Here is a 24142-nt window from a genome sequence, read left to right as displayed (position 1 = left end):
GCCGAGGCCAGCAGACAAGGTCACCAGGAGGAATCCCATCCAGGCTTTATGGCTCACGTGAGGGGCAACAGGGGAGGCGCCAGGCTGAGCAGGTGTGTGGAGTGGGGGTTAAGTCAAAGAGGCTCCAGAGGGCCCCCCTCCGACCTAGACCAACAGCTCTGAACTAGAGGTACTGGGACAAGAAGGTGCCTTTGGAAGAGACCAATAGTCTCAGGAAGGGGTTTGGCCCCTCCTAGACCAGCCAGAACAGGGTGGCCAGATGCAGAATCACAGAATCTTAACTGTCCCCTCATCACTGGAGCAGCTCCGTTCAGGGTCCGTAGGCCACCCCCATCCTCCGAAGTCCACAAGACATTAGGACCAGGGTTGTCTGAAAATGTCATTTTTATTTAAAGCACAAAAATTGAGACATAACATATACATTTATACATGAAGAAAAAACACCAGAAAGTTTACAAAACCTTGGTCACTGCCACTGTCATTCAGTGGCTCTGGGGCTGGTGAGCTGGCGGTCTGCAGGCTGCCTCGGGGTGGGATCCAGGTCCCAGAGGCAGGCAATTGGCCAGCTTTTTGAGAGGTCCCCTCAGTCCACACACCCACCCCTACAGCCTTTGGAGGACAGGGTACAGGTTTTACCTGGGGATTCCCGGGTGCCCATCACACTGACACACCTGAGGAATCCCCAGGAACAGTGAAAGGTGACCTGGGTTCTACTCAGGGTATGGAGCCTGGAACCCTCAGAAAAAATGGCTCATCAGTCCAGCATGAAGGGGTGCAGTTCTGGACTGATTCTTCCTGCTCTCCCTAAGAGTCATACAGACGACTTATTGCTGACAGTGGAAGGCAGAGTGGGGTAGAATCTGAGGCCACGGTAAAGGGCTGCTATCCCTCAGGAGGAGAGGAAATCAAACAAACAGGGCCAAACCACACCAGGACAACTAGACTCCACCCTCCTAGAAAACCGCCAAAGGCTGGGCAAGACAACTTGGGGTCAATGTCTTTTATCCCTCCCCACCCCACTCCCAAATCCCAACAATCCCATTGCACATTCAGTAAGTCTAAAAAGGGAAGAGCTCAGAGATGGCCCCAGAGGGCACAGGCGCTGCCCATACCAGGAAGGTGTAGGGGGCACTAAAGGTCTATGAATCTGTGAGAAATATTAAGGCAGGGAAGAGCCAGGGGCGACCACGCCCAGAGGCTCTGGAAGCCCAGAGACCACCCCAGAGTGCTCTGGGGAACAGAGCCTGCCATCCACCTGGACTGCAGTTCACCTAAAGGGCAGCCCTTGGGAGACTACCCCAGCCTGGGAGGGAAGGAAAGGGAGGACTGTGGAAGCCACAGGCTTTGTGTGTGGAGCCATATTTGGGCCAGGCCTGCTAGCGGAGAAGTGAAGTCCCAGGACCCTGGAGAAGTAAGACTCCACCTGGGATGGGCCCAGGTCAGCTGCTGATCCCAAGTACGTACGTGTATGTGCATGTGTACGTGGGTACGGGGAAGTGAACTTCAGTCCCACAGCTTCGAATCCTACCAAACCACCCCCAGAGAAGGAAAGACTGTTTTGGTTTTTTGTGTTTTTTTTTTTTCCTGTTATGTAAAAAATAAATCCCTGTCCCTCCCTCCCCTTCTCGGGCAGAACGGAGAGCTGGTTGCTGAGGAAGGAGGAAGAACTCCGGCGAGACCCTCCCCCGGTCTGTGCTGGGCATAATCACTGTTTAAGGCACCCACGGAAAGTGCAGCTAGAAGGCGGGCAAGAGAAAAGGCTGGGGCAGAGGAAGGACAGTCAGGGGGACTAGTTCCCCTGGAAGGCTCCTCGGGCAGCATTTGAGGCAGCGCTGCGGAAGGTCCTGTTGCTGAAGATGCCCTGGGAAAACTCCTCCTGGGCCTGCTGGAAGCTGGCCCCCGTCCGGCGGTATAGGGAGTGCACCTGGGGAAAGAGGCTGGGGTGAGAAGGCCGCCCTGGGGTCCCACCTGACCTCCCATCCAGAGCCTTGGTGACAGCCGCTGGACCTCTGGGACTCGGGAAGCCCAAATGTTCTAGTGATGGGCTCGAGGCAAAGGCAGGAGAGAGGTGCCGGCTTCCTTGGGCTGCTGTTGGGCCAGCACCCAGCACTCACCCGCTTCAGAAGGAAGAGTGAGAGCACGGCACATAGGGTGAAGAAGCCAGCCACCACCATCATGATGATTGACACAGCCAAGTGGTCTTTCTTCAGTGTAGACAGGGCTGCGATCCAACCACTGCAAAGGGAGGAGGCAGCCAGAAGGGACACAGTGGGAATGGGCCCCAGAGGTCCCTGTGAGGTGTTCTTCTCTAGGTGGCCGCTGTATGCTGACCAGCCACCACCCAGGCACCTCCCTCCAGCACAGAGCCCAGGGGGCCACGAGCCCTTGGCCTGGGAGAGGCCAGGCCTCTGTAAAGGCTGAAGGGAAGGGCCCCACACGGCCCTCACAGTCAGGAGTAGCATGGGGGAGGGCCTTTTCCTGCTCTTCTAGGGGACATGGAAAGCCTGGCTGCTTGCTTCCAAGGACCCCCCTCTGGGAAGGAGGACCACTGGCCAAGCCATCGCATCCATCCTGTCACCTCAGCTCCTCCTGCTGGGGCCCAGGGCAGCCCCTCTGCCTCCAGCATCACCTTCCTGGCCCCAGTGTCCTTATCTATAAAAGGGGATATCCTCACACTGCCTGAATTAAATAAGAACTTACCACAAAGCCACAGTTCTCAAAATAGTGCAGTACTGGTATAAGGACAGACATACAGATCAATGGAATAGAACTGAGTCCAGAAACAAACCGATACTTCTATCATCAACTGATTTTTGACAGGGATGCCAAGACCAGTAAATGGGGAAAGAATCCACATGGAAAACAATGAAGCTGGTCCTTCCCTTCAACCATACACAAAAATTAACTCCAGATGGATCAGAGACCTGGGGCGCCTGGGTGGCTCAGTCGGTTAAGCGGCTGATTCTTGGTCTTGACTCAGGTCACGATCTCATGATTCAGGAGTTTGAGCCCTGTGTTGGGCTCTGTGTTGGCGGTGCAGAACCTGCTTGAGATTCTGTCTCTCCCTCTCTCTGCCCCTTCCCGGCTCCCTCTCTCTCAAAATAAATAAACTTTAAAAAACAAACAAAAGGGGCGCCTGGGTGGCTCAGTGCGTTGAGCGTCCAACTTCGGCTCAGGTCATGACCTCACGGTGACTTCCAGCCCCGCGTCAGGCTCTGTGCTGACAGTTCAGAGCCTGGAGCCTGCTTCAGATTCTGTGTCTCCCTCTCTCTCTGCCCTCCCCGCTCATGCTCTCTCTCTGTCTCTCAAAAATAAATAAATGTAAAAAAAAAAATTTTTTTTTAAAAACAAAAAACTTTGTGCGTCAAAGGACACTATCGCAAGAATGAGAAAAATAATACACAGGGGGGAGAAAATGTGTTCACTACATATCTGATAGGGAGCTGGTATCCAGAATATATAAAGAACTCAACAACAAAAAGACAACCCAATTACTAGAGAAAGACTTGAATAGACATTTCTCCAAAGATACACAAATGGCCAACATCATTAGTCATTCAGGAAATGTCAATCAAAAAACAGGGAGGGGGGTGCCTGGGTGGCTCAGTCGGTTAAGCGTCTGACTTCAGCCCAGGTCATGATCTCGCAGTTTGTGGGTTTGAGCCCTGTGTTGGGCTCCATGCTGACAGCTCAGAGCCTGGAGCCTGCTTTGAATTCCATGTCTCCCTCTCTCTGCCCCTCCCCCACCTGTGCTGTCTCTCTCAAAAATAAATGTTAAAGTTTAAAAACAAAAACAAAAACAAAACAAAACAAAGAACAGTGAGGTATCTTACCTCTAGGCTGGGAAAAAAAACAAACCAAACCAGAGTTGGTGAGAATGTGGAAAAACCAGAGCCCTCACACACCGCCAATGGAATGGTACAGACTTCCACCTGACCCCGCAATTCCACTCCTACGTACATACCCAAAAGAACTGAAAACAGGTGTTCAACAGCTCATACAAAAACGTTCATAGCAGCAGTATTCACAACAGCAAAAAGGTGGAAAAAACCCCAGGGTCTATTAATTGATGAGTGGATAAGCAGATGGATGGGATATGATTCAGCCATAAAAAGGGATGAAATACTAATCCATGTTACAACATGAGCCTTAAAAACATTATGCTGAGGGGCGCCTGGGTGGCTCAGTCGGTTAAGCGTCCGACTTCGGCTCAGGTCACGATCTTGCGGTCCGTGGGTTCGAGCCCCGCATCGGGCTCTGTGCTGACCGCTCGGAGACTGGAGCCTGTTTCAGATTCTGTGTCTCCCTCTCTCTCTGCCCCTCCCCCGTTCATGCTCTGTCTCTCTCTGTCTCAAAAATAAATAAACGTTAAAAAAATTAAAAAAAAAATTAAAAAAAAAAAAAAACATTATGCTGAGAGAAGCCAGACACAAAAAGCCACCTACTGTATGGTTCCATTTATATGAAATGTCCAGAATAGGCTGATCCAGAGACAGACAGCAGCTTAACAGCTGCCAGGGGCTCGGGGAAGGAGGGATTAAGTATAGCGTTTCCTTTGGGGTGATAACAAACGTCCTGGAACTAGACAGTAGTGAGGGCTGCACAACACTGTGGATCTACTACACACCACTGAATGTTCTGCTTTAAGACGGTTTAAGTAGTAAATAAAACAAATGTTATGGGTATTTCACAATCAGTAACAAGAAAGGAGGATTACATCCACCCAGCTGTGGGGGGCCGGAGGTGAGGTGAGGAAGGCACTGGGAAACTGGGGGCTGCAGGGCTCGAGAGGGAAGCCCAGGCAGGTCATGGGGGCAGGAGGGCGGCGGAGGGGAGTCCGGACCAGAACTCAAGCCTTCGGACTCCGAGTCCAGAAGCAAACAGCAGTTAGGCCACAGCCTGTCTTCCAGGATCTCACTAAGAGTAGTGAGTAATGAAACCGGGTCACCAATCAAAGAGAAAGGGGCCAGATTAGAAACAGCAAGGTGAGGGGCGCCCGGGTGGCTCAGTTAAGCATCCAACTTCAGTTCAGGTCATGATCTCACCATTACTGAATTCGAGCCCCAGGTCGGACTCTGTGCTGGCAGCTCAGAGCCTGGAGCCTCCTTTGGACTCTGTGACTCCCTCTCTCTCTGTCCCTCCCCTGCTCACGCTCTCTGTCTCTTAAAAAATAAATAAACGTTAAAAAAAATTTTTTTTTTTTTAAAAGAAACAGCAAGGTGAGAGGGAAGAGGGGTGGTGGGAGGGCAGCGGGGACGTGCTCGGAGTGCAAGGTGAGTCAGCCCCTCCCTCCTCTCTGGATCAGCTGCACTGGAGGGAGGGGACCAAAATAGTGCAGCCCTTCCAGGCCCAGGCTTTCAGCCAAGCGTCAGCCTGACCATTCTGTGATGTTCCCTGTGCACTGGGGCGGAAAGGAAAACATCAGCCATCAGGTTTTCTTTCTAAGGCTAATTCTGAACTAAGGACTACAGCGCCCAGGAAACTCAAGCCAGTTATATGCTCAAAGCAAGGAGGAGGCAACCCAGGAGAGAGGCTAGGGCTCCATCTCCTGACATTACAGGGCCTCTGGGAAAAGTCACAGCACAGAGTCTGCAAAAGCCAGGGCATCTGTCAGCAGCTGCCCAAATCCAAGAGCTTGTCTGGGGCCTGGAGAAGTAGCCCTAGCCTCTGGGAGGGCATGGACGGAGAAAAGGAATAAATGCAGTCCTCCATAGGACTTAGGCCAGGTAGCCTAAGGATTCAGGGCAAGTCCACTTACAGTGCCCCAGAAAGTGGTGGATGAGGCAAGGCAGTGAGTTGGTGAGTGGTGAAGAACTGGGGGCGGTGCACGGAGGCAGATGCAAGTCCACCCAACCCCTCTCCCGGCTAGGGTAGAAGACGGGTCATCTGCGAGGGCCCTCTGGGAATGAGGATAGCAGAGTGAGAGAGGCCAAGCCACCTCTAAAATGTAATTCCATCGTGCTGCCCCAGGTCTCACCTGTCCCCCAGGCCAGGGATGCCAACCAGTTGGATGATGTAGATCCCTATTTGACAAAAAAATACGAAGAAGAATACAAAGAAGCTGAAAGAGTTGTCAGACCTGTGGAGAGAGGGGGAAATCCGAAGTCACAAGAGGGCTTGGGGCTCATTCCTCAGGTTCCTCACTTGGCATGGCATCGGTCCTCATTAGGAGCCAGGAGGCAGGATGGGAGCACAGACAGCTCCAGGGGACCAGCCACATTGTCCATAAGGACACAGACACCCACAACCATAATCAAAACAGGCTTGCCCCTCCTTGCCTTCCAGTTTAAGGGGTCAATGCTTGACCCCTTACTCAAAGAGCTAATAAAGTTGCTCACTCAAAAAAACAATATAAAGAGCCTAACAGTCCATTTCCTGGTGTATGTGTTTGCATTTCATAGAAGGCAAGGAAATCTAAGCCAAAGGTATAAATATCTAATAATAAAACTGTAGGCCTGGGTGGAAGAAAAGGTATTTGGGGAGCACAGAACCCTAGACCAGACCTCCAGCTCCATGTTCTTGAGGGCTAGAATAGATTGAGGCCGCAGGTCTCCTCTGCAGAGTACATGGGAGGGTTCAGCCATTGCCCCCCAACTTCCCGGGGCCTGCTAGGCTCCCAGGCCTGAAAGCATCAACTCCGAGGCACAACTGCACAAGCCCTAGGGGTCTGTGAGGTAGCTCCACTCAGGTCCACAGTATTTATTCTAGGTCAACTGCTTTGGCACTCAGCAGGCTCAAGAGAGCTTGGAGTGATAAGCCATGGAGAGCTTATCAAAGTCAGACTTTCTGAGAGTAGCTAATGCTTCAGAAGGGGGTTGAGCAGCCCCTCCCTCTACCCAGCATCTGAAATCCTAATGCACCAGACAGAATGGGAGCAGTGAGAACACAGGGAAGAGATGCAGACCCCTCCCTAGATCTCCCATGCCTAACCCAGGGACAGTGTCCAGAGCAGACCCCAGGCACAACAACTTAGGAAAATGGCTCCTGATCCGTGTCTGCTCTCACTGTGGGTGGGAATGGGAAAGTGGATTTCCCCACCAACCTATTCTGCTCTAAGACTAGGATGGGGCCCCTGGGCTTAAGGCCCTTGGCCTGCTACCTGGGATGCCAGTCATACACTGACCCCTTGTCCAAGCCCCACTCACCTGAAGGCTTTATAGATGGGTCGGTACCAACACAGGAAGGCACAGGGGGTGAAGATGATAAACCACAGGATCGAAAGGCCAAAGTTCACTCCGTTGGTGCTGTCAACTAAGAACCAGGCCAGGCAGGCAAGCAGGTTCAGAAACAGAGTCACTGAGTGCACTGGGGAGGGGGAGGAGAGAGAGATACGGGCTCGTGCCAAGGTGACTGAAGGATTCCCAGGCATGGTGAACCACCCCCTGGGAGGACGTGAGGTCCATACAGTGAGGGGAGCTGCAGAAATACTCCAGGACCTTCGTCTGCACCTAGGTGCAGTGAGCTCCCAGATCCTGATTTTCTGGGGCAGCAAAACCAGGGACCAAACCACGTTCCTAAGAGGTGAAGGGACGGCCCAGATATATGATGGGGGTGGGGAGTGGCAGTAAAGGGAAGGTGCAGACTCAAGGGCTGATCCTTGAGGGAAAGAAGCCCTTGGAGACTCCTGTCCCTGTCCCTAGATGGCCCACACTAGAGCTACAGGGAGTAGTTGGGCTACTTGTGTAGAGGGAGGCCTTCACCTAAGGGTGGCCTTTCAATGCAACGAGCCCCACAGGAACTCTGAAGCCTCCCATTAGTCTCACTCTACGTGATCCATGGTGTGAACTGGCCCTTCTGGGTAGGTTCCCAGCACAGGGAGTAGACTGTGGAGGGCCAATTAGGGGAGCAGAAGGTACCTTCTATCCCGGCCCAGCGCTGAGGAAGGCTGGAGTCTGCGGGAGGAGCAGCCAGAGCACAGAAAGGGCCCTGGAGTCACACCCCATTTCACCTGTAAGCTCAAGAGGGCCGGGGCGGGACTCACACATCCAGAGATAGTAGAGCATCTTGCATATCCGCTGGTAGTCAGCAGGGATTTCTACCGAGAAATCCTGATAGAAGCAGGGCTTGACAGGGCACCAGAAGGGCAGGGGCGGCCAGTTGTTCTCTCTCACTGTGTAGAAAGACACGACGAGGTGAGGCCCAGCCTCCACAGCAGCATGGCGAGGTGCACACTCCAGCAGTTTACGGGCCAAACCAGGGCTCCAGAAGGGCACTGGTAAGTGGGGCTCAGGGTCTCCAAGGGTAGGGAGTGGGATGGGAAAAGGGTGATGGGACACGAACACACACAAGCCTGCTCCAAGGTTAACAGATCCCAAATGCACTGACAAACAGAGCAAAATGGCCTATGTGATTATTTTTATGAACAACCAACCCATAAGCACAAGGGCTCATCTTCGTGAAGATGAAGGGGAATCGCAGGACCAGTGTCCCTACTTCAGCAAAAATTTCAGGGCTGGGAATGAGTGCAGAAATAACCCACACCCGCTAGGTCCACACTGCAGGTCTCCTGGCCTCCATCTCCCTGCCCTGCCTGGCACTAGCACCAGGGCTGCTCTAAGATGATCAAAAGCCCAACAGGGGTCCAGGGCTGCCCCAGGACAAGCAGGCTCAGGAAGACCTCCCGTGCCAGGCCTGGCAGCCCAGGGCCCGGCAGCCTCCCTTACCATGTAAGTTGGCCACAGTGTTCTGTAGCTCCCGCTCCTTGCGCTCCAGCTCGGCTGCCTTCCTGTCCAGTTCTTCCTGCTGCCGGAGCAGGCTCGCCTGGGCTGCAGAGGCCACGGCCTGGGGGGCACGGAAGTGGAGCAGCCGGACACGGGAGACAGAGGGGCAATGTCAGTCATCAGTGTGAGCAGAAAGTCAGAAGGGCCTTGCCCCATGCAGGGAGAGACAGTCCCAGCTCCATGCTGTCTTGGGTACCAGAGACCACCACAGACAGGCCAAGGTGACCTGTCTCCTACTGCCTCGATACCACCTCTGTCCCCTTAGCCGTTAACCAGCCTTAATCTGGGATCAGGGATGAAGGAGAGACCCCTGAGCTGGAGACGAGAGAACATTCCCCCATTCTGGAATGCAGGCAAAGTTCAGTTACACTGACCTCTGGGGTAACAGCGAAGGGAAAACGGCATCACAAGAGACTAAGCTGTAGCCAGAAACCCAGAGAGCTGCACCTCATCTGAAGAGCCTGGAGGGTGCGTGTGCGCAGGGGAAACAGTGCAACCTGCTAGCAGTGAGTGCGGAGGGGACACGTGAGGACAGATCACGTGCACCTGGAGCCTCATGGATCCATATTTAAGTACCACCCCACCCCACCCCCAGGAGCTGACCCCTTGAGGTCCACCTGAAAATGTGACCGGCTACACCCCAGTGCAGCCCCCTAGGCTTGGCCCTGCTCTGCCCGGCTTTGATGATATGCGGAGTCCAAGCTTCATCCCCTGTCCAGAAAGAGCCTCTGAGTGAGGCACCTAGGAAACGTGAGGCCGAGCAGAGCTGGCCCTGGCGTTTCAGCCCAGGGCCCCACTCCTTCCAGGGGCTACAGCTGTTGGGGCCTGGTTATTCCTGAAGTCTACTGTTGTTTTAGGAAACAGGTATCAGACCAGTCACCTCGCAGAACGGTAAGCCAGACATATGTGTATATATGTGTGCGCGCGTGCACGCGCGCATGTGCACACACACACCCTCGCTCTCTCACTCTCTCCAAAAGGCGTTCTCCAAAGAGTCAAGGCTGACTTTAGCAGGTCAATTTCAGGCACTGGGGGCCAAAGCAGGACCAGAATGGACCATCCTGGACCATGCTGAACATCTCAGCCTTCCCTCCCAAGTCTGGTCAGAAGGCGAGAGCCTCTTGGGGCCCACAAGAGCCCAAAGCCCGGCTTGGGCCTTGCCCTCCCTCATGCTCATCTACACTTCGCCTACCTTCAGAAGCTTTTGCATGTAGCTGTCTCTGAGAATACTATCTCCTCCTAGTAGCATCTGCCTCTCTGAGAGCTCGCTCACTGCCAGGAATCTGGTAGGCAGGAACCTGCTGGCCTGTCTACGCAGGAGCTGCAACATACAACTCCACTGTGGGTCATGCTCACTGGGGTGGTGAGGCGCACGGGGCAGGACGGCGAGGTGATGGGGAGTCGAGTGTCAGACACAAAGCAGACAAGATTCACGGTATTTGGTGAAGGGACAAAGGAAAATAGGAAGGAAGGCAGAAATAAAAGAGGCTAAAAAAAGAAAAGAGAGACAGAGAGACAGAGGGAGGAAGGCCAGGAGAATGGACGAATGGATGGATGGATCGATTGGTTCGGGGCCCTGAGTAAGAGAGGACAAACCAAAGGCCCCACGAGGATCTGGAATGGCACAACAGAGGCAAATGCTCTCTCTGAAGGCACCAACGACCCTAGCCTGGTTATTGTTTGGTGGTGGTAATGGGGTGGGGGTGAGGATACAGGCTGGCTGAGCAGACCCTCCATGTGCAAGTGACCAGCTCCAAAGAGATCATCAAAAGGGCCCTTAAAGGGCAGCCAGGAATTAAGGCCCTCTGTCCACCTCCTCCCCCAATCTCAGGGCTCAGCTACTGGTGCTACCCTCTCAGGAAAGAAGAGGCAAAGGGATTTTTGTCAACAGTACCTGGGGGGTTGGCTGGGTTGGTTCCACTGAGGGCTGGAGAACCGCCGGCTGCGAGGGCCCAGGGAGCTGTGTGACAGGAACTGTTGTCGCTGCATTTGTCTGCGCGGGACACACCAAAGGAGGCAGATGAGTAGGGCTCCACTAGTTGGCCACACGGGGGCAGACCCACAGCGGGGTGAGTGCTGTGCCCCTGCCTGTGAGGGACATTCCCTCTGGGGCAGGCCTCAGCCTGGCCCTGCAGATTCTTAGCCTTTGAGCCTCAGGCTCTGGGCAATGTGATGCTTTACCTGGCCTCCCTGGCCTTGCTGGAGCCACAGCTCCCCAGCACTGTCCTGTCCTCTTCAGGGAGGGGCCCAGATGACAAATCCCAAGGCGAGAACTGCTGACCTCTTCATCCTTATCCCCACCCCAAGTTCACGTTAGGACTGCAGTTTCTCAGAGCTGTCCCTGCCTCTGCCAAGGCTCCTTGCCTCAGAAACCTGGCACCACCCAGGGGACCCAGGGACTCAGAAAGAGGGCATGCTCACCAACCTCGGAGAAGGGGTTGAATTCAGCCAGGCCGCTTTGCGGGGCATTGGTCAGCTGGGTCACAGAGGGATCCTGCAAAGGTAAAAAGCAAAACAAACAAAAACAGCCATGAGCCGCTGGGGAGAAGAGAGAACCATCTCTTGGCCCCTCCCAGGCCAGCAGGCCCCAGGGATACGGGGCTGAGGTGAGGCCCTTCCTGGTGGCCTGAAAAGCCTCTCCAGAAAGGCTCCTCTGCCCAGCCCCTGCCACACCAGAGCTGCAACCTCTTCTCCCTTTCTGGGAAAGGAGTTCAGCCCCAATGACTTCCCAGAAGAGACCCAGAGCAAGCTTTACATTCTGAGACCTCAAAACAGACACTACCATGTCCTTGTTGGTGCCCTTTACAGATTCAAAAGAATTTACAGTATTTACCTCCAGGGGGGAGGGAGTGCGTGGTAGGAATACTCACTTTTTAATTTATAACCTTGCTGTACTGCTTTATTATTTTACAGAAAGCATTTATTCCTATTTATTTTAAAAAGTTTATTTATTTATTTTGAGAGAGAGGGACAGCACGCAAGTGGGAAGGAGCAGAGAGAGAGAGGAAGAGAGAAAATCCCAAGCAAGCTCCGCACCAGCAATGCAGAGCCCAATGAGGGGCTCGAACTTGCACACTACAATATCATGACCTGAGCCAAAGTTGGACACTTAACTGACTGAGCCACTCACGTGCCCCTTATTATTTTTTTTAAGCTCATTTATTTATTTTAAGAGGGGGAGAGACAGAGAGAGTGGGCTTGTGCCCGCACACACAGGGAGAGGCAGAGAGAGAGAATCCCAAGCAGGCTCTGCACTAACATGGGGCTCAAACTCACAAACCATGAGATCATGAACTAAACCGAAATCAAGAGTCGGACACTTAACCGACTGAGCCACTCAGGCACCCTCTCCTCTTGTTTTTTAAAGGACGGTTTAAGGTTCTGGAACAAAAACACACTGCGGGCTGCCAGTACTGCTTTTGTTAAATCAGGCACACTTGCTAAGAACAGAGGCATGAAGGGCTCAGATGAAAAGCGGAGAGAATGTTTTTGGGTTCATTTTTTTTCCCCTCAAGAAAATGCAAAAATGTCCTTCAGAACGCAGTCTTTCCCTGAGTTTTCAATTTTCCCTTCTCCAAGGCCAGCCCTCCCGCCTAGGGCCTGCACAGCACTTCCTGTCATCTCCTCCACCGAGCACCTCCCTGATGGCCTGGGGCCACTTGGCCTCATCTCACCCCCTCCCAGCACTCCATCATCCTTTCCCCTTCCCCGTACGTAATAGGTATGGGGTTCAAGTCCAGCTCCACAGCAATGCCTGGGCTCTGGGAGGAGCAGCTGTGAAGGCTGGGCACAACACGGCTGGACTCTGCCAAGGCCCAGGTTACAAGGCCTCCCCTAGGCCCTGCTCTGTGTACCTAACCCCCATCCCTCACTTCTGGTCCACAGGCTCCCATCCTGCTGTCCTGGCCTCACCTCCACCAAGAATCCACAGACTGGATTCTCAAACACAATATTAACATTAGACAGACCCTCAGGGAACAACCCCCTCAATTCTTTAGATGTGGAAACAGATCCTACTGTGGTGCCGTACTTGTCCTAGGTCTCAAGATGGCTGGCTCCCTCTTCTGTACATTCACAGAATGTCAGCAGTGAGCGTGTTCTCTGATGTTTTTCACACATACTAACTCTCATCTTCCCACCTGGGTCTCCAGTTCCTGAAGAGTGAGACTGTGGCTGGCTGGCCCCTGGGCCCAGAGCCCCAACTCACTTCTCTCTAGACGTACCTCATCTCTGGACCCCCACCCAATTTCCTCTGCAAGGAGGCAATGTGGCTATGTCCATTCTGCTGGACAGCATTCCTGCCCGGTGGCCCCTGAAACTTGGATAAAGGGACAAGGTGAGGTTCAGAAGGCCACCTGAGATGGAGGAACTGGCCTTGAGGTTATTTATTGGCTGAATGATTTCTCCCAGAATTACTGGGCTGACTTTCTGCAAGGAAGATCTGGAGCTCAGGTTCCATTCCCCTTTCTGACTCAGCAAACACCAAGCTACAGCACAGTGAGTGAGATGAAGTCACTGAAATCAGATCCACCATGCAAGGACCTGGTTACCTGAGTGTGTGTCACAGGACAGAAGACAGAGAGGTGGCTCTGGTAGCTGTTTCGGGCACTGACCCACATGTCTGGCTGAGGTGCGTGCGTTTAACAGGCAACCTTCAGACCCATGCAGAGATGTCATTTTCTTTACCAAGGTCAGCCAGAAGAGGATTCTGGGGGTGGGCAAGCTGACTACTCTGTCCATAGTGATCTCTCCTTTTTCTAAAGTCTTAAAGCTTGGTCCTTTACCCCTCACCAGACTTGCCATAAACAAATACTGTCTCCACCAGCATGCTGTAACCTCCACAGCCAGATGCTTCTCTCTCAAGTTCATACTTCTGGCTCCTAGTGCTTGGGGAAGGGCCGATGCAGAGCAGAAGGTCAAACAGTATTTGACAGTATGTGCCACATGCTCTCCTCTACTTTCTCTGGGTGGTACTGCCCCAAAGCTGGAGGGTACCTGCATCACTGTGGTAGCCCCAGGGCCCACAAGCACCCTGCCTCGGAAGACGGCCCTGGAACATTCTGGGAGACCTGGGTGCTTTCTGAAAGATGAGAAGCTCAGGCCTGGTGAAAGAGGAAGGGAGCTGACATTTACTGAATGTCCTTATACAATGATGCGATTTTGAAGTTCTAGTCACCCCAGAACCGGCCACTGTGTCGAGTTGTCAGAAAAGAAGGTTCTACCAGCTTTCCTCAACCTGGTTCTTCAAAAGAATTAAGGCCCAGTGCCCTAAGGCATCCACTGTCTGAAATGACTTGACTTTTCTCCTGTGCATCTAGAATAATCCTGGTTCTATTCCATCCTTGAAAGAACAGAGATAAATCGTCACTTCAACCAGCTTCTGAACCCTGTGGCTCAGCTGAGGTGTCCCCTCATTCAACCTCATGACCATCCCGTGAGGGATGTCTTTTTAGTTTGCAGCTGGAGAAAGCCCCGCCTCAGAGAGGGGAAGTGGCTCGTCCAAGATCCCAGGGGTGGTGGCTGAGCCAGATTCTGAATTCAAGTTGTCTGTATCCAGGGACACGAGTGGTAAACCCGAGAGGGCAAGGCGAGGGTCTACCTTGTTCAGCAGCGTACCCCCAAAGCCTGGGGCACTTGACAAACGGAAGGTGCTCAATGTGTGGTTGAATGAACGAAGCCCCCTCCTGAGGAACACTGACGGGACACCATGAGTGACCAAGACAACTACTTCTGCTCAGTTTTTTATTCCTGGACTTCAGGGAAGTCCTTGGGGGAACACCTGTGTTAGGAGACATGCAGCGAGTCTTGCACTAAGGACGACACTGACTGGTCTGAATGAAGACCCTCAGCTTCTACTCTGAGTCACAAGTAACGAGTCAACAGCAGCAAGCTTCTTTCCCACTAAGCATCAGCTGGCTCGGAAGTGGGTCAAGTAGTCATTTCAAAGGATGGCGAGAGCTAAGTTTCACCTACAGAGAGGTAACCCAAAACCCCCCTGGTACACAAAGGACTGAGCCTGTCTAATGCCCTTTACTGAATATATAACAAAGAAAATGCTCCTGCACTCGGTTCTTTTCATTCTGGGAAGAGTCACAAACAGTGTGAGTGACAAACCGAGATCAACAGGATGCAGCTCTTGACCTTCTGGAGCGGATGACTGTTGCAGAGACACGTGCACATAGTACAAGAGCCCAGGGCAGAGTGAAAAAGAGGGGAAGGGAGGCCGGGAAGCGGAGGAGAGGCTCACCACCGCTGGGGCAGGGGAACCCTTCGTGTGGCTGGGGTGTGAGGACCCAGAGGAAAAGAGGCAGGCGCTGGAGCTCTGCCGGGAAGGGCCTTGAAAAACACATTCGTTTCCAGTTGGCAATCACTTTCCATGTCACAGGTGTCGGCTGTGCTTGAGCTGTGACTCTTTCTTGCTTTCGCCTCCTACACTCCACCCAAGCTCCCAGTGTGGGGTTTATTTCAGGCTCCAAATAAACACATTAAATAAATACCTCATGAGCTAAAAAAACTCGGCCATTCTCTCTGGGAGGCAGAGTTACCAATACTCTGGAACTCTTGGGAAGTCCTATTTGCTTTGGAGACAAGGCTGTGCGTCATAGGACAAAAAAGGGCAATCATCCCCCAACCAAGTGGCTGGGTCCCAAGTAAAAAGAGCCACAGATAACCTCAGTACTCTCTTACCTGAAAATCCATCCTAAGGAAATATGACACAAATATGTAAAAATCTGTACCTGCAAAGAGATTTATTGCACCAGTGCTTACAACAGGAGGAAAAAAATCAGGAAGTAACTGTCCAATGACAGTGAGCACAAGAATGTTTTGGTACACATCCCCTCAATGGCCTGAACAGCCATTAAAAATCACAGCTATGGAGCACCTGCATGGCTCAGTTGGTTAGGCGTCCAAATCTCAGTTTTGGCTAAGGTCATAATCTCTCAGTTTGTGAGTTCAAACCCCACATCGGGCTCTATGCTGACAGAATGGGCTTGCTTGGGATTCTCTCTCTGCCCCTACCACCCCTCTCCAAATAAATAAATAAACTTTATTTTTAAAATAAATAATCACAGCTATAAACATAGAGCAGCAATATGGAAAAGACTTTGTTATATGAATACCACATAACAATTTTGTCAAAAGCATTCATGTGAAAAGAGACTGGCAGGAAAACACATCAGAACAACAATGGTTGCAAAAGACTGGCAGAAATACAAATGATCTATTTTGTCTTCTGAATTTTCCACAATGTGATGTTATTTTTACCTTAAAAGCACACATACCCACACATTTTTAAAAAGAGCCTGAGGACCCATCAAATGAGCAACGTGCACCCAGGCCTCTCTCCTTGCCACAGCAGTGATGGACACAGTGGCCCAGAAAAGTGAGGCTGACCCACCTGGCCTGGCGCCTGAGGCTCTCCCGGACCTGGTGCCAGCACCCCTGGCGGCAGCCTGTCCTTGGTCAAACTGAGACACTTGTCATCTCCTTCCACCTTCGTTTACTCCCTAGGCTAACCGTCCTACGCCAAGTGCGGGGCTAGGACCCTGACCAAAAAGCCTTGGTTCCTGCCCTCAAGAAGTGGACAGTACAGAGAACAAGAAGCCAGGGCAGGAAGTGATGGCACGTGACTAGTGCAGGGCCAGGGCCAATGGGAGGGCTTCACAGAGGAGGGAGGGACTAAGCTGTCTGGGAGTCAGGGTAGGCTTCACGGAGATGGCACCTGAGTTGGATCTTGAGAGAGGACAAAAGTTTAGCAAGAACTAAGGAGGGAGGCAAGAGCAGCACTGCAGGGCGCCTGGGTGCCTCAGTCAGTTAAGCACCCGGCTCAGGTCATGATCTTACAGTTTGCAGGTTCAAGCCCCACACTGGGCTCTGCACTGATGACACAGAACCTGCTTGAGATTCTGGCTCTCCTCTCTGCCCCTCACCTGCTTGTGCTTTCTCTCAAAATAAATGAATAAACATTAAAAAAAAAAAAAAAGCAACATGTGCAAAGGCAAACACACCTCTATGTGTTCAGGGCACAGGATGTGGGGCGACTCAATAGGGTGGAGGCCGGAATTCACCCAAGACAGGAGGACAAAGGACACAGAAGTTTACTGAAAACACTGCAAGGGAGCAGTGGGCAGGACAGCAAAGGAGAGACTGTCAAGAGGCAGTGCTGGGGGGCTGGAGTTATGGGGGGGAGGTGAGGAGGTATGGGAATGCACAAAATTTTCCTTTTTGGTACCTGTAGCCAATTGTCAGTAGTCCATTGGTCAGCCAGGACTAATGGCTATTTTGAGGTGGGTCGCCTAATGAGCCTGTTTGCATATAGCCCAGTGGTCACTCTGGGCCCTTTACCTTACTCAGATTTCCACCACTGAGGTCTGTTGCTGAAAAGTGGCCTCTATACAGAAGGTTCCGGGGGCCGTGCAGTGAAGTGAAGAGAGACAGAAGCCAGGAGTGCCAAGGAACCAGCCTAAACAAAGGGTTGAGCCAGACAGCAGGAGTTTGGACTCCACCCATGAGCGGTGGAGGACAACTAGAGACTGTCATCTCTGCGACGGTGAGGAGAGCACAGTGAGAGCGGAGGGAGGACTGGCTGGGACCACAGTCCACAGGGGTGATGGTGAGGACTGAACTAAAAGCATGATAACTGGGGGTGGAGAAGAGGCGACAGACTCCAGAGGCCCTGCTCAGGTAGATGCCACGGGCTCAAGCCACTCTCTAGGGCAAGAAAGGGGGAGGGGAAGGGAAGTTGAGGAACTCAGTGGCTAACTTGGGTGACCAGGGAACAGTGCCACCCCTGAGCAAGATTAGTGATCACGGGAGAGGAACAGGCTTTTCAGGAGCGGGTGTGTGAAAGCAGGCGCCCCATGTTTGTTTTTTTAAAGTAGGCTCCATGCCCAAAGTGGGACTTCAACTCATGACCCTGAGAGCAAGAGTTTCAAGGCACCTGTGTGGCTTAGTTGGTTAAGCATCTAACTCTCGATTTCAGCTCAGGTCATGATCTCATGGTTTCTGAGATCAAGCCCCAAGTCAGGCCCTGCACTGACAGTGAGGTGCCTGCTTGGGATTCTCTCTCTCTCTCTCTCTCTCTCTCTCTCTCTCTCTCTTTCTTTGCCCCGCCCCTGCTCATGCTTGCTTGCTCATGTGTGTGCTGTCTCTCCCTCTCTCAAAATAAATAAATAAACTTAAAAAAAAAAAAAAAAGAATTGCATGTTCTTAAAAAAAAAAGAAAAGGGTTGCACGCCCTACTAACGGAGCCAGCCAGGAGCCCCTAGAGCAGCTCTAGATCTGGGATCGCTGGGATGTGGATGCTATTCTGAAGCCACAGTGAAAGATGACTTCAGTCGTCTCCATTGTGACCTCACGCTTTCTAGTTGGGTTCTTCTTTCCAGTTGGTCTCTGGGCTCAGGCTGAAGACCCTAAGGGCAGAGCGTCCCCTGATGAGAACAGGGAACTGAAATTACCCCCTCAAGCAACAAGAACTGCCCTGAGCCAGCAAGGCCCCACACCTGACTCCAAGACTACACTCGACTTGACCTTCACTGCCCACCTACATGTACACACCCACCACTGTCCCACATTTTCAGTGCTGAAGTATTTTCGGCACTTTGGAGACAGTCCGAGCCGCTAGTCCGCCGTCTTCCTGGTGTTGGCCTCGCTGAAATCAACTCCTTTCTTGTTCCACCACTGCTTGTCTCTCTGCCTCTGGATTCTGTCAGCGGCCACTGGGCGAACCTGGTCTGTATGGGACCCCTGTGCGCCTTGGCTATAGTGTAAATGGAAGACCTTACTCAGAGAGGTATACAGTGAGAACAAAGTCAAAGGACAGAACTGCAGCCTTCACAGCCTCAAAACGGGTGGAAGGAGGTGAGCGTCCCAGCGTTAAAGAGGCTGAGGGCAGAGAGAAGTACAGGAGAGACTGCCAGGCGAGCGAGTGTGCCACAAGCAGCAGACGTGCCACAAGCAGCAGACGTGTCCCAGGCCAGTGGCCAGAGAGGTGGCAGGCTCTAAGAGGGAGGAGGCGCCTGGGGCTGCAGGACCACAGTATGCACAAGTGCCTTTCGCTTCTTGGTGCTCTGTCACCTGAAATATGAAATACCCTCTCTTCCCATCCGCTCTCTGCCTGAGCCTTTCTACCAAAGGACTCTGCTCTTCCTCCTCAGATCCCTCATAGTTCCTTCTGCCAAGTTTCGACTGCCTTCATCATACCCACGGTGTGTTATCATTGAACAGCTAGCATTTCTTGGCTCTCCTGCCAGATCAGAAGCTCTGGCAGGCCGTGTGCTCATTTACCTCAATCCCCTGCACGGGCCCTTGGAACAGCAGGAGCTCAGCGATGTGCATAAATGTGTAGGCACCTCAAAGGAGCACAGCTGGGCGGGTCACACCTTGGTAATGTGCACTAGCACTCTTCTCTGAAAGAGTGGCAAGGACCCCTTGTTTGTCCTGGTTAAATATTACCATTTCTCTGAACACAGGATTATCCTACTCCAAGTAGCTCCAAAGAAAACTTAACAGAATTGTAGGGTTAAAGTCCAGCTGTGTCTCTGGCCAAGTGCTTTTGAATCACCCAGCCTGGCTCCAGGTGCCAGCCATAAAGGCAGGGAGATAACTCCCATCCCCTTTACCCTCATCCCCACCCCCCGGATCTGGCAGCTGTCTGGACTCAAACTATATGAACTTCACCATTTTCAAATTTCTTGAGACAATGCTCCTGTTCCACAGGAAAGTTCTAACAGGCCCATCTGGTGGTTGTAAGAATTCCCAAAGCTACAGTCAAGCTGGAGCCCACCCTCTCTGGGAAGTGTCTGTGCAGGGAACTTTGTTCACACCCAAATCACGTTTCTGCCACCACTTTCTCCTCCCACAGGAGAGAAAAGTTTTAAATCCTCGGGAAGCAGCCACACCACCGAGATTATCTTTTAACTGCAAGGAGGCAACGTGTGAAAGTGATATTCTGCGATCTGGCAACTCATGGCACTGAAAGGCCTTCTCTGTTCAGCACCACCAGCTAGTTCACACCGCCCCCCACCCCCCCCCACCCCCCCGCCTTGAAGAAATGCCCAGTAGGAAAGCAGGCCCAGCACTGGCCTGGGTGACCTTCTTGTTAGCTAAGCACTGAAAACTCAAATGGGCACGATGCCCACCTTTAGCCCTCTACCTCTTCACCACCTGACAAGACTGCCTGAGAAATTTCTGGGATCAGACATGCTGGAATCGGTCCACAGTAGGACCCGAAGATCCAGAGAGTACAAAGCAGATGCACCATAACAAGCACAGGAATTAGGGAGTGCCAGGGGGAGGTTGTGAAATCGGCAACACTTGGCTTGCAGTTTCCTGCTTCCGCCTGGAAGTTTGGTAAAACCTCTGCTGCACTCTTGTGACAACTTTGCATTCACAGCTCTTGCTTTGCAGGAAGTTTGCTAAGAATCTCAAGTATAACTCCACGCAGAGAAGAGGTCATATAAGCCCACACTCACATTGCAGGGCGGGGAGGTGGGTGGAAGTAGGAGGTGGATAAAAAACAAGGGTAAAGGAGTCAATTTAAAGGCACACCAGAAGTTGCAGGGCAGATCACAAGAGTTAGCAGAAAAAGGATTCCATGGTTGGATAACTGAGAAATTCTGGGTCAGATCAAGTTGAGCTAGGGGTGCCTGGGTGGCTCAGTCGGTTGGGCATCCGACTTCGGCTCAGGTCATGATCTCACAGTTTGTGGGTTCGAGCCCCACGTCGGGCTCTGTGCTGACAGCTCAGAGCCTGGAGCCTGCTTTGGATTCTGTCTTCTTCTCTCTCTGCCCCTCCCCACTTGGGCTCTCTCTGTCTCTCAAAAATAAATAAATGAAACAAAAAAATTTTTTTAATTAAAAAAAAGTTGAGCAAATGTCTTTATTGCAGGATTGCTCAGAGCCTTTAACAAACAAGTCTTGCCAATCTTTAAGAAAAAAATAGTGATTCCCAAAATTATTTGACCACATAACCCTGAGCACCTTTCAGGACTGGTTATTACTCAGAACATAACTGCTATAAAGTACTATCCTGGGGCGCCTGGGTGGCTCAGTCGATTAGGCGTCCAACTCTTGGTTTCAGCTCAGGTCATGATCTCATGGTTCGTGGGACTGAGACTCGCTTGGGATTCTCTCTCTCCCTCTCTCTCTGCCCCTCCCCTGCTTGCACGCACAAGCATGAGCTCTCTCTCTCTCTCTCGAACTTGTAAAAAATAAATAAAGTACTATCTTAAAAAGCACAGTATAATCTGTATTATCCCAGCCCCACACACTGGGGAAAAAAACTTGCATAGCTAATACTAATTAGCAAATGGTAAAACTCACTTGGCTAGTACTAATCACCCCTACCAGTACTCTCATTTCAAGAATGGGGACAGTGATGACGAAGCTGGCCTAAATAACCCCAACGCAGTTTAAGACCAATATCTGAACTTCAAAAACCTTTAAAACAGCAAGGTCCTGAGAATGAGACCCAGATCTAGGCCCCTTCCCACTGCAAATTAGCTGGTGACCCTGGCAGGTACCATCCTCACTGGGTTCCTGGTTTCCTCCTCTCTAAACCGAGAGGTTAGAATAGATTCCTGAGGATGTTCCCAGCTCCAGTACTCCACCATGGACTCTGAACACTACACTTTCATGAACCACCACAGAGTGATGGAAAGCATGACTCTGCTCTGAAAGCTGGCTAGGTGTGACAGTTTCTGAGTCTGCTGCCTCTCCCCTTGTTTTCTCCTGAGCTCTGTGCTAACACCCTGGGTAAATGAAGCTGGGCTCACACCCAGTCACCCAAGGGCTGCACCCTTCCCATGTCCCAGCCCTGGCAGTCAGGAAAGCAGACACCAGCATCACAAAAAGGGAGGGCAGCTCTCCAGGCGAAAGAGCTTGGGGGGGCATCACGTCCAAAGTTCCTTCTCCCCGAAGAACTGTGCACCAAAAGGAAAAACACGGCCCAGGGTAAGGAGGAGCAGAGTCCCAGCCAGCCAGCTCTTGTCTTCCCACACAGGATTCCCCCACCAGATGTTGTTCTTTACAGGACCACAGCTGCTTCCTGTCCTGCCATATCCTGGGGCTGCCTGATGGACAGACTGTCTCGGTGAATGCAGAAGTTACTTCTACCACAGTTTGCACAATCATTCCTGGGGCTGGAGATGTGGTTTAAGACTAAGACTTTCAAGCTGTTATTAATCTTGGGCAGCACTCGGGCCAACTATCTCACCCACTGCTAGCACTGGAGACAAGCTCTCCGCATCTCTGGATGGCTGACTGCCTCTGGCAGACAGACAGCAGCAGACATTTTATTTCCAATTCTGACAGGGGAGGGGGAAAAAAAAGCAAATCATTACACAGAACACACTCCAAAAGACTACTAGATCCCACTCTCTCTGCTCCTTCCCTGCTCATGCTGTGTCTCTCTCTCAAAAATAAAGATTAAAAAAAAAAAATTTTTTTTTTAAATGGGGTGCCTGGGTGGCTCAGTCGGTTAAGCGTCCCACTTCGGCTCAGGTCATGATCTCGCAGTTCGTGGGTTCGAGCCCCGCGTCGGGCTCTGTGCTGACAGGTCAAAGCCTGGAGCCTGCTTCGGATTCTGTGTTTCCTTCTCTCTCTGTTCCTCCCCTGCTCACCCTCTGTCTCTCTCTCAAAAATAAATAAAGACTAAAAAAAAAATTTTAAGACTACTAGATCCCAGCGTCATACAGCAGTTCTGTAATTAAACCACTGTTACCAGATGACACCGGCAGGGGAAAAAAAAATGCAAATGCTTTTTTCTTTACTTAACTAATAGAGATGACTGAATTACATAAGAGACAAGGTCCTTGCAAAGGTCTGTCAAGAAGCATTAAGTTGTAAGAGGAATGTTCAGGATGTTACAAAGACCAAGCTACCAAAATTTGCTTTGAGGGCTCCTTTGACGAAGTACCTTGAGACCAAGAAAGAAACATAAAACGTTCACTCCCCTGAGAGTGTACAATTATTCCCTTCTAGTCTCCTTTGTCTTTGCACCAACCTTGAAGGAATTCAAGGGGAGAAACCTCATGCTGTGAGTCGCAGGAAAGATCTGTCAAAGTACTTTCCCCACACCTGCAGGAAACTCTGCAGCTGCCAATGACCAGATAAAGCACAAGCAAGATGAGTTAATGTGCCTAGTAACATACTGACAGAGCAGAAACCTCAGGGCTCATAAATCACCAGTCAGCACAATTAAGCTTCTCTAGAACCGGTTTTGAGCAGACATGAAAAGGAGGCACAGGAGATTTGGAGTTAACAGGAGCCCCAGCCTGTCACTGTGCAAAATATTACCCCTGGATTACCCCTGTATCCTAGCTCAGAGGCAGAAAGGTTTCCGCTTTAAGTAGGAAGACTTCTTCAGCTATCCTTTGTTCAAAAGGTCAAGCCAGCTCAAAGGTCAGCACATCTCAACTCCCTAGCCAACACACGCGTCCATCAGACCAACATTCCTTGTGTTTCAAGACCCTCAGAGCCCCCTCACTTTTCCTCCCTCCCTAACCTGGGCTCTCTCTCCTGTCTAGCCAAATCCCAGTCCAAAATAGACCCATGGCCAAAGTGTGGAATTCTTTTCAAGTCCGTATTTCAGCGTGCGTCGGTTATCTCCACACCCTCTTCCAACCTTCCTTTCCTAGCAAATCTCGGTGGGTCTCCTATACCTTGTAGGCTAGTTTGCCTGTTCCGAGAGTGGGGGGGAGAGTGGAACGTGGCATGTTCCCACATTTCTCTGTCCCTCTAGAGGCTTCTACCTCTTCATTATGTTGTTGTCACCCCTCTCCTAACGTGACTCAAAGCAGGTGTCTCCCCAAGACTGCGGGATGTAGTAGCCACACTTCCCACACAGGTGAAGTCGCTTCTCTCCCGACCGTATGCTTCCCCAGCAATGTCCCGCCAAAGGGGCTAGCTACATCCGGGGAGCTAGAGGGTCCTACCACTTCTTCCCAGGCTACAGCGTCCCGCCCCTCCGCAGTTCCACCTGCTGCTAGTCCCGCCCCCCAGACACTACGAAAGGCCAGCCCTCAGAGCCCATTCTCCCATTGGGCAGACAGGCCGTCTCCTACGCCACGTCTCTGCTCCAGCGAGGGGCCCGGGCGGTGGCCTTTGGCACCGGGGAGAAGTGAGCTGGGGGCTCTACCTGGAAGGGGTTTACGTCCACTGGGTCTGCGAAGGGATTGGTATCGAAGGACGACATGGCGGTCGGGGACTGACCGGCGAGCTCCGCGAGTGCTTCGGCCTCCGGGCACCCAGACCCAGCGGCGCTCTCCGTGCCAACCCACCACTTCCGGGAGCGAAGCAGCCGTTCTGGCGCAGGCGCAGCACCCTCCCAGAGGGGCGTGGTCCTGACGTCACAGAGGTCCGCCCCGCCCTCCTGTCGAGCCCACTACAGAGCGGCGGGTGGGCATTCCGTTTCCAGGCGCT

At 52.0% G+C, this 24142-nt stretch overlaps 1 protein-coding gene across 2 annotated transcripts; it reads right to left on the bottom strand.

The window, feature by feature from the left end:
* Positions 1-366: 366 nt before the first annotated feature.
* On the bottom strand, positions 367-24142 carry SCAMP2 (secretory carrier membrane protein 2). Of its 2 annotated transcripts, XM_027067787.2 has the most exons (10): positions 23859-24142; positions 11146-11214; positions 10615-10713; positions 9913-10041; positions 8664-8781; positions 7982-8110; positions 7146-7305; positions 5978-6079; positions 2115-2235; positions 367-1924 (listed from the first exon to the last, which is right to left on the bottom strand). In XM_027067787.2, exons 1-10 carry the CDS (start codon positions 23913-23915, stop codon positions 1790-1792), a joined length of 1119 nt encoding a protein of 372 aa, XP_026923588.1. In that variant the 5' UTR covers positions 23916-24142; the 3' UTR covers positions 367-1789. The 2 variants fall into 2 exon arrangements, with proteins under 2 accessions (XP_026923588.1, XP_014932772.1); XM_015077286.3 differs by lacking the exon at positions 9913-10041 and having other exon boundaries at positions 23859-24127.

This window comes from Acinonyx jubatus, chromosome B3, assembly GCF_027475565.1.
Source record: "Acinonyx jubatus isolate Ajub_Pintada_27869175 chromosome B3, VMU_Ajub_asm_v1.0, whole genome shotgun sequence".
NCBI lineage: Eukaryota > Metazoa > Chordata > Mammalia > Carnivora > Felidae > Acinonyx > Acinonyx jubatus.
Note: the sequence above shows the minus strand (reverse complement) of the source record. Positions and strands in the feature narration are given on the sequence as shown.

Coding starts and splice junctions, on each gene's coding strand:
- SCAMP2 (XM_027067787.2), bottom strand. CDS start 23,915: ATGTCGTCCTTCGATACCAATCCCTTCGCAGACCCAGTGGACGTAAAC. Junction 2,236..5,977: donor ATCCCTGGCCTGGGGGACAG/GTGAGACCTGGG, acceptor CTCCCTTTGCAG/TGGTTGGATCGCAGCCCTGT. Junction 1,925..2,114: donor CACTCTTCCTTCTGAAGCGG/GTGAGTGCTGGG, acceptor CTCTTTCCCCAG/GTGCACTCCCTATACCGCCG.